Source organism: Lithobates pipiens, unplaced genomic scaffold (assembly GCF_037356315.1).
Source record: "Lithobates pipiens isolate NorthernLeopardFrog02 unplaced genomic scaffold, aLitPip1_a1.2 Scaffold_22, whole genome shotgun sequence".
Classification (NCBI taxonomy): domain Eukaryota; kingdom Metazoa; phylum Chordata; class Amphibia; order Anura; family Ranidae; genus Lithobates; species Lithobates pipiens.
In genome coordinates, this window is record NW_027507784.1 from 170,190,738 (window position 1) to 170,203,887 (window position 13,150).

A 13,150-nucleotide genomic window follows, 5' to 3' on the forward strand; every position below is an offset into this window, starting at 1 on the left:
CACAGCTATACTGCAAAGCTGCAGCGGCGCTTTGCCGGCGGTTTTAACCCTTTTTCGGCCGCTAGTGGGGGGGTTAAAACTGGCCAGCTAGTGGACGACTAGCGGCGCTAAAATTACGGTAAAGCGCCGCTAAAAATAGCGGCTCTTTACCTCCGACGTACAGTGTGAAACGGGCCTTTAACTATCAGATTAATATATCTACTCTCCCATAATCTAATTTTTCCTATGGACCAAACAAAATCATTTCAAATTAAATCAATTGACTCAAGCAAAAACAAACAATTAATGACACAGTATGTGCGTTTTTAATCATTTGTAGATTCACACTGTCCAATTCTGTGAAGAATCATTCATTTGGATCTTTATGTGTATGGCCACCATTACACTACTATAGCTGATGGTTAATCTAAAGGAGATTGTACAATCAGATTGTGTGGTGTATGGTCTGCCTTAGGGGGCCTGTTCATACTCTCACATTAGAATATACACATGTATTTTTCTCTGAATCTATAGTGCATTGTTAGCACATTTTTACTTGGGTTATTACAGCGTTTTGCATGTCCTGTCCTTTTGATTTTCGTCATCCCTTGTCTCCATTGTGAGGTTTGTGCCTGTGGGATTTTCTTTTTTTTCTTTTGCAGTCTTCGGCAATTTTTGGAGCGACTATGAATGATTCTCTAAAGGGTTCTACGGTTTTAACCCAATCTAGATATTATGGCTTGGAAGTGGATGCAGCACTGCAGGCGACACCAGAGAGGTGGGTTCATTTGATTCTTCTGCCTATAGAGTCCGGAGGTTCATTTTGTGCATTTAGACAAGTTTCAGAGCTACACCTGGAAGACTGTAAGGCTCATTGTCACATGTGGTGACTCTGGTCTCCTCACTGCCTGTTTTAATCTTAAAACAGATGAACCACAGTGTCACACATGGGTTGCGTTCAGCAGTGGTACAGCTTGCCCATGGCAGCATGTAGTTTCATTTTTGCAAAGCATTGCGGTCATGGCATGTGCATAGCCCCGAGCAGCTGCATGCCCTTCTTAAGACAGTTGAGGAGGTAAAACCATGGATCAGCTGCCTGCTTTTACCACTCCTGGACTTCTATGTGAACGAACCATGAAAAATGTAAGTTTCATTGGCTCATTCTAATCAACGATTAGAATTATATTTATATTATATTTTGTTATAGATAATATATTTATTTTACACATATATGATCTGTTACATTTTGTAACAGATCATATACTTACTTCAATAACTCACTAAAAAATTTTTTGGGTGATTTTGCATTATTTGTGTGATTTTTGTGAGCTTAAAATGCGTTACCGTTGACTGCAATGTAATGCCTCCGACAGGCATCCAAAGAAACAGATGTGAGAATGAAGTGGAGTGCCCCTGAAACATCCCTGGAATAAAGAGTCCCTGTGTCCCTGGAATGAAGTGGTATGCCCCTGGGATGAAGTGGAGAGTCCCTGTGTGCCTGTGTGCCTGGAATGACGTGGTGTGTCCCTGGAATGAAGTAGAGTGCCCCTGTGTCCCTGGAATGAAGTGTAGTGTCCACTGGGGCGGGAGGCTATTCACACACAAAAAAAAAATATTGGATTTGTTTTACCAAAAAATATGTAGCGGAGTACATATTGGCCTAAATTTATGAAATTTCATTTCTTCAATATTTTTCTTTATTGGAAGTTTTATATCAGAAAGTAAAAAATATTGTGTTTTTTTTTTTCACAATTGTCTGCTCAGGCTCCACATGTCCACTTAACTTGACTCTTGGACTTCATTACCTCTGTACAGGATGGGGAACCTCTGTGCCGCAATCTGCTGACATTGCTCTGGGAGACAGACCATGAGCAGGAGAAGTGACGACAACTCTAGGTAACCACATGCGTCTATACATTATTTCACTCCACACTGATATCCTCCTACCCCAATGTCCTCAGACCTATTTGTTAACTTCAGACAAGCCAGGGACAACAGTTCAATACTTTACTTAGAAAAAATGCAAAATTAACTTTGCATGGTCCAACAGATAAATGTAGTATTAACTCCCAATTCCCTAACTATTACTACAGTCTGAGTACTACACTGGCATACCTAAAAAAAAGTGTCTTCCAGTAATCATAGCCCTTCAGAGACTCTCACACAAGTGTAAATCCTTTGGCACATTCCAGTGCTGGCGTTTTCAGGACAGACCCCAAGCTAAAGTCTCTACATGTGAACAGTGATGCACGACATCCCTTTGCTTTTCCAGGTCTCATCTGTGCTGAAACTCTCTGGCCTCACTCGCCTCTCTTCTCAAGGAGCTCCTCGAGCTAGACCACTGACTGAATTCATATCACACAGGACAAGTGGGCCAGACCCAGACAGGAACCAGCCAAAAAGACCAAGAAACCAGGCATGGAATCAACTCTCTCCCTCCCAGCTGGGACAGTACCTAAAGCCCCATACACACGATCAGACTTTCCGATGGGAAATGTTGGATGTCAGGCTGTTAGTGGTAAATCCAACCATGTGTATGCTCCATCAGACAATTGTTGTTGAACTTTCCGCCAACAAATGTTGGCTAGTATGTATTCAAGCACAAAAGGTTTGGAGGTAAGGGACTTTTGCGGCACCAAGTATTGAAAATGAAAAAAATAGTAAGTAAGGAAAAATATTCTAAAAAAAAAGAACAAATTTATTTCACACAAGATATAAAAAAATTGTCAAACTGTTAATACAATTCCCTATGATTGACACCTAATACATAAACGCAGGTGACATTCTCTTTAAAGACCAACAGAGGTTCCATCCCAGTACAACATGTTTCGCCTTGGTCGGCTTCTTCAGGAACACGGGAGTAGGAATATTTATTTATTGTATCACACAAGAACAAATATGTTACTCTTTAAACTATACATAAAAAGAAAAAAAAAAGACAGAAATCAATTCACAAAGAAAGCACATCTAAACTGCAAATCTTTATAATGTAAATAATAAAGCAATAACCATGAAGTACAATGATACAGTATCAAGAGTTGCAAGTGCGTGAAGGAGAGTTAAAGGAAAAAAAATATATATTTAAATTAAACCAAAACCCACCCCTCCCAAGGTCCAGATATTAAATATTCCCCTTACCTCCAAAAAAGGGGGAAAAAATAGAAACACCTACACCAAATGGGATTGATCCTCTTCAAAGAATATTTTCCATTCATCAACACCGCAGATAATGCCGGTCTGCCCTCATATATGGCCAGGGAGACCCGCAGAGAGGGTGATAATTAGTACAAATGTCTCTGAAAAATATGCATAAGATAGTGCCTGAATGAACTACAAAATAATAAAACTGCTTTCCAGATCTTAAAGACATAAGGATGCAGGTCCGTGAAGGTCCCACCCAGATCACCATTAAAGGAGCCACACCTACCCGCCTTTATAGATCAGTTAAATAGAGTTGTTATAAATCAGGGAGCTCGGGAGAAAGGCAAAAGATCTTCAAAGGGTTAAGGTCCACAGGATCTAATAAGAAAACAAATAGCAGACAATTGTATGGCCCCATAGACCATAAAATAGCAAACTGCATTTTAAGGAAACGTGAAAAGTCGCATAAAAACACATCATGAACTTCAAGATATAGAAGTCTCTCACCTCTTCACGGTTTTGGGCTACAGATGTTCAAATTGAGTCACTGGCCCGCAATTTAGGACAGAAAATGGAGGGAAAGGAGGAAAGGGGGCAGAGGATTAACACTCCCGCTCCCAACCACAGCAGACCCACAGCGTCCAAACGAACCAGATCCTATCCACCTTGCAGTGTAAAAAATAGACACAATTATGCAAAGAACAGCCCCTAAGGGCACACAGACAAGTATGCTCAACGAGTACTCTAACAGAGAACCCACAAAACTGCCTTTTTACCTGACAACGATACGCAGGACGAACCTCCCAAGCTTCCAAACACTCCCAGCCTGTCACATGGCAGGCCAAGTTTAAATAGCCCTCTCCATGGCGCCAAAACATGACGTCACAGCGTTGTGGCGCCGAGCGGACACAATAACAGGACGTCCCAGGTCATAAAACTGCCGCTGGGCAACAGGACAGAAGTTGCAAACGAGGATGAATTTACACAGACATACCATCAAGTAACATAAAGAAGACAGTTTATGCACACCTGTTGGACATCACTTCTCACAACCGGGCCACACTATAGAAGACCTCAATGTTTTAGTTCTTAAAAGGGAATTTCAGAACTATCCAGGAAAGGAAAACCTTTGAACTAAGAATAATTCTTTTTGACACAAAAAATAATGGCCTGAATTTAGATATAGGTTTCCTTACCCATTACACTAAAGTTTTACAACCCCCTCTGTGACTAGCACCCCCCCCCCCCCCCCCCTCCATTCCATAGCTCTCCCTCTGTCTTATCTCACTAACTCTTCTGTTATCTTTATTGCCATTGATCTGTATGTGGGTTTTTTTTGTTGTTTTTTTTTCCTCTTCTTTCCCTCAGAGGTGTTTTTTTTTTTTTTTTTTTTTTTTACATTCTGCTTAAAAATTTGTAAATCAGTACTGCTTGGACCTTGAAGAAGGGGACATACCCCGAAAGCTTGTCCTGAAAAATTGTATGTCAGTGCAAATAAAAAAAGTATTACGGACAGTACTCAATTTTCTTTGTATTGAATAGAAATTTGGGAGTCTGGTCCCCAACCAGAACCCAACAAGAAAGAGGGAGCATGTGGACTATCATCATAAAAAAAAAATATGACAAAGATTTATTCGTACAAAAAACAACATTGATATCTAAAATTACAGATGGTATAGTATTTCAACTAGTTTCGCTGTAAACAACTTCATCAGGAAATACAGTAGATACATCTGAAAAGATATAAATATTACATGATAAGACAAAAACTATTTTTATATTTAGAAAACAATATAGATGGGGAAACAAAGGTAACAAAAATGCTTACCGCAGTCGGCTGCTTAATTTTTTTTATTGTACAGAATTAAAAAATAAATAAAAATTAGACATGCTATCTGCCAATAGAACTTAAACAAAAATGCATCCAAAAATATACCAAATCAAATCAATATTCAACCAAAAAAATAATGTCAATGCAATAACTCCAAGGCCAATAATAAATAACACATTATATCTCCTCTGATTCCGCAACATGTCAGGTTGACGAATGGCCGTTCAGAAACGAACTGAAAAGCACGAAATGAAAAGCGCAAAACTGAAAAGCGCTAAATGAAAAACACGAAACAACACTCACCAAACTACTGCTAACACGAAATTAGCAGAAGGAGCCCAAAGGGTGGCGCTGAAAAGCCACATAGTATGTCTAGTAGGGTCATGACGTTCGTAATTGTTAGCCAACATTTGAGCGACTGTGTGTATGCAAGACAAGTTTGAGCCAATGCCCTTCGAACCAAAATTCCATGGTTTTGTTGGCAGAAAGTCAGATCGCGTGTACGAGGCATAACGGTTTCAACCATCCCACATGCCGATTCTTTGGTCTGCACCACCGTCAAGAGAAGCTTTCTTTGAAAAGCAAAAGCATTGATCGGCTGCCCACGTTTAAGCAGCGATTTAGCTCTATGCCATATCAGAAAGTCAGAAATAGTGTGAAACCAGCAGGTTGGATGGAGCCAGCTGGAAACTACTCCAGGTGTATTTTACTAAACATTTCAGATTTTTCAGGTATTAAAAAAGGAGATCTAAAAATCTGTTTTCATGTTTTGATTCACATAAAGATCTATCCAACAGCAGAAGGACGTTCCACGGCTCATACTGTTTGATAAGTGTGTAATGGATCCCTTAACCCGTGCCAGTTCCCTCCATGCTGACTCTGGACCTACCCTGGCTTCTTCTTGGATGGCATAATCAATCACCTACTTGCTGTTTGGAGATACTCCACCATATTGTGACACACTTCTTTGCTGGAAGCCCCCCTCATCACATTCCCGGCCGATGGCCTATTATCCAGAATAAAGGAAGATCCGATCCAAAAGGCTTTTCAGTGCTTTACTGCAAAACTTCACTCCGATGCAATTCTTGTAGTTGCAGTCACTTTACAGTACAGGTACATTACCTTGACATTTCCTCACAGTACCGAAGTCCTAAGTTCAGAACACTTTCACTCCTACTTATTGTAACAGAACATCCCACACTCCGCTTGAGTGCTTGTGCTTCCATCATGTATCGCTTCCTCAAGTCCAAAGATAGATATCAGATATTATAGCCGCATATTGCAACCAAAAACTAGGCAGGACTTGTTTGGCTGCAAAGCTGGAACACGTTTATTTGAACAAACTAATAAAGAATATATACACCGCAGGAGGACATTCCCGCTCCTGATCATATTACCCTAACAATACAAACAGGATAATAATTAGAACAACAGAAATATACTATAAATATTATGTTAATTATTCACCTGGATGACTGCGTGCCCACTCAGACAGAAACAATAGCTGAATGGGAATTCACACCTAGACAATGCTTTGATTAATTAGGATCTCACGACAGGTCAGACTTCCTGTCACTGAGCTTCACGCAGTGCAATACACATGATCATAAGTATAAACACAGAACACCTTCAGACAATAGCAGGAGGCCTACTTACAATAAGCACATTATGGCAGGGGGCCCCACCCAGGTGGCTTGCTGATGACAACAGCATCTGTTATGAGTCTCACAGTGTGGAGCAGTTCTTGTTGGAAATGTGTCATCTAGGCCTTTAACATGGACCCTGGTCGTAGAGTTCCAGAGTCTGTGTGTCTTGGGGAGACATGGACTTGAATCCAAAGACCACTCCATGGATCCCCCAGGTATAAACCTTCCAAAGAGTAGTGTTTGCTTAAATACCAGGGCCCATAGTCAGTGGGTAAGAGGCTTGCTTCCAGTCTTCTCCAAAACCCATGTCCCAGCTAGGTCTGTCACACTTATAACGCCCCAGAGGTCTGTCAAGTACAGAACACTCCCATACTGCGCAGAACTGTAAGGCTACTTTCACACTGGGGCATTGCGGGCGCTGGCGGTAAAGCAGCGCTATATTTAGTGGTGCTTTACCATCGTTTTAGCGACACTATGTGGCCGCTAGCGGGGCAGTTTTAACGCGGCGGTTTGCAATGCTTTGCAGGCGGGTTTGCAATGCTGCCCCATTGCTTCCTATGGGAAGGGGCGCTTTAGGAGTGGTAAATACACCACTCCAAAGAAGCAGCTTGCAGGACTTTTTTGACCGTCCTGCAAGCTCACTGCTCCAGCGTGAAAGCCCGGGGGCTTCCGCACTGGAGAGACAGCAGCGGCTGTTTCAGGGAGCTTTGCAGGCACTATTTTTAGCGCTGTAGCGCCTGCAAAGCACCCCAGTGTGAAAGGAGCCTTATGGCTATCTTCCTTAGATGTTACAGTCTTTTATTCAGATGTTTTATACTCACCAAGGCAAACTCTTCATATGCATCGGAGCCCATTCTAAACCAAGCCAGGTTTAGATGTATTAAAAGGTAAAAAATGTATACCCCCTCCCCCTTTTTACTTACCTGAGCCCTCAGCCCATCCAGCGCTGTGCCTGTCTGCAGCTCTTCTCTCCCCTCACTTCCTGGTTTCACAGGCTTTGCTTGCTTTCGTTGCTGTCAATGACGAGGGAGCAGGGCATCATGGGGTGATGATGTCACAAGGGGCATGGCCTCTAACTTACGTCATTGCGTGGCCCCGCCCCATGCCAATATAAGTCATTGCACACGGCGGACCCAGCATTACACTGGGAGATTGCGTCGAGTCAACATTGGAAGAAGAACAGAGGGAGAATACCCAGAAAAAGAGCAGAAGTTATCGGAGAGAGAGAGGACAGCGTGGAGAGGAGAGAACATGTCGCCAGAAGATGGAGAAGAGCTGGAGCTGCCTTAATAAAATACTTTAAAAACCTGTGTAGTGTGTTTATTTTTGCCACTTTTTTTTTTTTAGGTGAATGGGTAGGGGTACGATGTACCCCATACTTATTCACCTAGGGTGAGGGGACGTAATCTGGGGGGATTCCAGATCATGATAAGTTCCCACCCACAGACCCCAACAAACGGGTAGAGGCCCTTGTCCTCATCAACATGGCGACAGGGTGCTTTGGGGTGAGGGGCTCTCAGGGGACCCCCTGCCCCAAAGCACTAACCCCCTCCATGTTAAGGGTATATGGCTTGGTATGGTCCGGGACGGGGGCACTCGTCCCCTCCTCTCCTGACTTGCCAGGCTACGTGCTCAGATAAGGGTCTGATATGGATCTTGGGGAGGAACCTCACGCAAAATTTTGACAGGGTTCCCCTTCAAGATTCTCAGCACACAAGGCACCGCAAGTCAGATCATCTGGGTGCGACTTCTATTCAAATCAATGGGCTCCCATAGGGAACCATTGATTTTGAATAGAGACAGAGAAACGTTGGACGGGGCATAACGCTGTGTATACAGCGTTAAGCCTCGTTAAATCGCGTTTAACACCTTTTACCAGCGTCTGGCTTTTTTACACCTCTAGCGCAAGAGCCTCAGAACACACTGATCCTGGGGTTTTTTTGGAGCTTAAAAACGCCTATGCCACTTACAAATCAAAAACACTATGGTGGGCATGAGGCCATAGGCTAACATGGAGAGGCGGGTTTTAAGCTGCAAAAAACACTCATAAAAGCGGCTGTAAAAACATCTGTGGGCATGAGGCCTTAACCTTCTATGAGGAGGCGAGTTGCCATCTAGATAAAGGAAGGCCCGTGGACATGGTGTATCTGGATTTTGCAAAAGCATTTGAGGCAGTTCCCCATAATAAACGTTTACTGTACAAAGTAAGATCCGTTGGCATGGACCAGAGGGTGAGTACATGGATTGAAAACTGGCTACAAGGGGCGAGGTCAGAGGGTGGTGATAAATGGGGAATACTCGGAATGGTCATGGGTGGAAATAGGGTTTCCCAGGGTTCTGTGCTGGGACCAATCCTATTTATATTTGTTCATAAACGACCTGGAGGATGGGATAAAAGAAGACAAATTAATGGGGTGGGCAACTACATGGCAAATGAGGTTTAATGTGGAAAAATGTAAAATAATGCATTTGGGTGGCAAAAATGTAAATGCCATCTATACACTAGGGGGATAACCTCTGGGGGAATCTAGGATGGAAAAGGACCTGGGGGTCCTAGTAGATAATAGGGTCAGCAATGGCATGCAATGCCAAGCTGCTGCTAGCAAAGCAAACAGAATATTGGCATGCATTAACCATTTACGGACTCGACCATTTTGCTGGCTTAAGACCAGACCACTTTTTGCGATTCAAAACTGTGTCGCTTTGACTGACAATTGCGCGGTCGTGTGACGTGGCTCCCAAACAAAATTGACATCCTTTTTTTCCCACAAATAGAGCTCTCTTTTGGTGCTATTTGATCACCTCTTTTTTTTTTTTTTTTGCTCTATAAACAAAAAAGAGCGACAATTTTGAAAAAAAAAACGCATTATTTTTAACTTTTTGCTATAATAAATATCCCCCCAAAATATATAAAAAAAAACATGTTTTTTCCTAAGTTTAGGCCGATACATATTCTTCTACATATTTTTGGTAAAAAAAAGAATCGTAATAAGCGATTATTGATTGGTTTGCGCAAAAATTATAGCGTTTGCAAAATAGGGGGATAGTTTTATGCCATTTTTATTAATTAGCGATTTTTTATTGTGACTGCGATATTATGGCGGACACATCGGACATTTTTGACACATTTTTGGGATCATTGTCATTTATACAGCTATCAGTGCTATACAAATGCACTGATTCCTGTGTAAATGACACTGGCAGTGAAGGGGTTAACCAGGGGGTGGCAGTGTAGGGGTTAAGTGTGTCCTAGGGGCGTGTTACTAACTGTGGGGGGCTGGGCTGTGTGCTACTGAATGCTGATCTCTGCTCCAAACACAATGAGCAGAGATTAGTGTCACTTCTTGCTAGGCAGAACGGGGAGATGCCAATGTAAACAGCATCTCCCCGTTCAGCCTCCCCATGAGATAATAACGGGTATCCCCGCGGCGATCAAGTCCGTGGCACCTGCAAACAGACTCACGGGGGTTCCGACCGGCACACACGCGCCACCAGCGGCACAATTTCAACTGAACGTAGCTGTACGTCCAGTTTGTCTGCCCGTGCCATTCTGCCGACGTACATCGTCGTGCGCCGGTCGGGAACTGTTTAAAAAAGGGATTCATTCCAGAGATAAAACGATAATTCTCTCGCTCTACAAGACTTTGGTCTGTACCTAGAGTATGCTGTCCAGTTTTGGGCACCAGTCCTCAAGAAGGATGTACTGGAAATGGAGTGAGTACAAAGAAGGGCAACAAAGCTGATAAAGGGTCTGGAGGATATTAGTTCTGAAAAAACGTGGTGCGCACTGAACTTATTCTCTCTGGAGAAGAGACGCTTGAGAGGGGATATGATTTTAATGTACAAAATACCATACTGGTGACCCCCCAATAGGGATAAAACTTTTCCGCGAAGGAAGTTTAATAAGACACGTGGCCACTCATTAAAATTAGAAGATAAGAGGGTTCTTTACTGTAAGAGCGGCAAGGATCTGGAATTACATTTCCACAGGAGGTGGTTTCAGTGGGGGGTATCGATAGTTTCAAAAAACTATTACCTTACTATTACTATTACCTTACCTACTATGTAAGCCACTATGTATATGTAACTATGTAACCTACAAAACTGCTATACACTGCTGATGAGAAAAAGATTTAACAGTTTATATTTACTAAAATAATTGCATCTCCAATGTTCTGTATACTGTGGGAGACCAGATATAGTGAATGCAGGGTTCTGGGTTTAGTAACACTTTAACTCTGCCAGGGGTGATTACAATGATCAGCCTTGATTTATGTAAAACCTTTATCCCAAAATAAAAAATAAAAACTGCTTGCTGTAGCTGCTTATAAAGCGTGAGCTGGGGTTTTGCTTCAATTTGTTAGCATATTTAAATCTGCTAGTGCATCTAACACTCCCCTCGCAGACTGATAATGTTGCTGTGATAATGTGATAATAATAATAATAATGTGATAATGGTGCTCCTGTGCTCCTTTATCCTGAGTGGTGTCTGTCTAATAAAGGAGGTGTGTTACGGGCCAGATCACCAGGTGTAACGGGGGGGGGGGGGGAACTTTAAAAAGAAAACAAATGTAGCCGCCAAATCTAATGATTGGTAACCTGAAATATTACATTTTTGGATTTTGGTTTAAGTATTTCCTGGTAGCAACAATGTAACTTATAACACAGGTAATCATCAGTAGGCATACCTCCCAACATTTTGCGATGGGAATGAGGGACACATACTAACAAACGTATGTAGAGATAGGACACACCCCCTTAAAGGAAAATTAACCAAAAAAAAAAAAAAAAGAAGGTTAAAGGGGTGTTCCCCTTCAAAAAAAAAATTTAAGTCAGCAGCTACAAATACTGCAGCTGCTGACTTTTAATAATCGGACACTTACCTTTGCCAGGGTCCAGCAATGTGGGGGAACGAAGCCCCGCTCGTCCCCTCTCCTCCTGGCAGCGCCGGCATTGCAACTGTGGGCACCACTGTGCGTGTGCGAGTGGTGCCACGCGCCGTGATTGGCCGCGCAGTCATCAGGGACCTTGTCACGAGTTTCAGATGACTGACAGGAGGGAGGGGGCAGAGCTGAGCCCTTCCTGTGCCGAGGGGAAGTGATGTCACCAGCCCAGGCACTGAAGGAGGGAGACTACGAGGAAACCCCTAGCAACAGGCATTTAGGGATAAGTAAAAAAAAAAAATCAAATTTTTTTTTTTTTTAGGAATTTTTATCTTTTTTGTGTGTGTGTGAAACACCACTTTAAGGACTTTTTTTTACCACTACCATTACTTTATATTGGCTTTTAAAATGTACAAATGCAGCAATTTAGAAAATGAATGAAAGGTTTAGCTCTGGGGAACACTTTTTGAAAGATAAAAAGTGCATTTTATATACAACTATAGAGATCAGACCAAAATGAGGGACAAATGAGGAGGAAAGAGGGACATTGCTCCAAATCAGGGACAGTCCCTCCAAATCAGGGACAGTCGGGAGCTACGAGTAGGTGTTGAGACTCCGACTAGTCTCCAGAATATAAACATAAAATCCTAATAATGAGAATAACACCAAATAGCGTCACGGTCATAAAGCAGGCTTTAGGGTAGAACATTAACCAAAAGCAGATCCATTTCCATATACAGACCAAGGACTGCCAAAGCTGTCACTATACCTGGAGCTCTGGAACCATTAGTAGCTATGTATATAACAATACATTCCTGAGATTAATCTGCATTTCAACTAACCTACATGATACCTACATCGCTTTTTATAGACAAACTGCTTTCAGTTAGCACAAAGTCCGAGATTCCATAGAATACAATACCTTCATTGTGGTGGGGAAGAGGAGGGAGGTCATCCTGTTCAGCCGGGAGAGTTTGAGAGAAGAGCGAGCAGAGAGGAAGTTGCTTCAGAGGCTTTCCCTGTAAATATATGACGTGTGCACAGCTGACAAGTCACATGTCTCAGCTAGAAAACTCGGTTTCCGATTGTATGATCTGGAGAAAATCGGTTTTCTCATTAGGTCAGTGTATGATGTACAGTAGTGACTATGATCTTCCCACAACCTCTAAATTCCAGGCACAAAACATTTTATTCAAAGCAGTATTAAACCCAAAAGCAAACATTTTATTTAAAGCAGTATTAAACCCAAAAGCATACATTTTATTATATTGCAGCTTACCAATTCTTAGATGTGATGGTTGCATTAGCTTTCTTTTTTTTTAGGCTCTCTTTCCTTTATATCTGGTGATCTAGGTTGTAAGTCTGCTGTTTTTCAACAGCTCAAGCAGTCATGTAAATGTAGCAATTAAAGTGTTGAGACAAACCATTTACCACTGACAGGGGTGCTTACAATAATTAGCGTTTACTTTTTCATGTAAAGCCTTCCCCCCCCCCCCCCCCCAAAAAAAAAAATCTGTTGTAACTGCTTGTGTAACAACATTGTGAGCTGAAGTTTGGCTTCAATTTGCTAGTACGCTTAAATCTGCTAGTATATTTAGCTCCCCCCCCCCCCAAATTGACAATGCTGCTGCCCAAATGTGCCCCCTGTGCTCCTTCATCCAAAATGGGGG

The 13,150-nt window shown here is 42.3% G+C and overlaps 1 protein-coding gene across 1 annotated transcript in view; it reads right to left on the reverse strand.

Annotated features, from left to right (window-relative positions):
- The window catches only part of CFLAR (CASP8 and FADD like apoptosis regulator), a 65,909-nt gene extending 53,395 nt beyond the window's left edge, over nt 1–12,514 (reverse strand). The window contains exon 1 of the mRNA XM_077448628.1: nt 12,403–12,514. Within this exon, the coding sequence (XP_077304754.1) occupies nt 12,403–12,435 (33 nt within the window). The 5' untranslated portion in view covers nt 12,436–12,514. The remainder of the gene's footprint in view (nt 1–12,402) is intronic.
- Between the last annotated feature and the right edge of the window lie 636 nt (nt 12,515–13,150).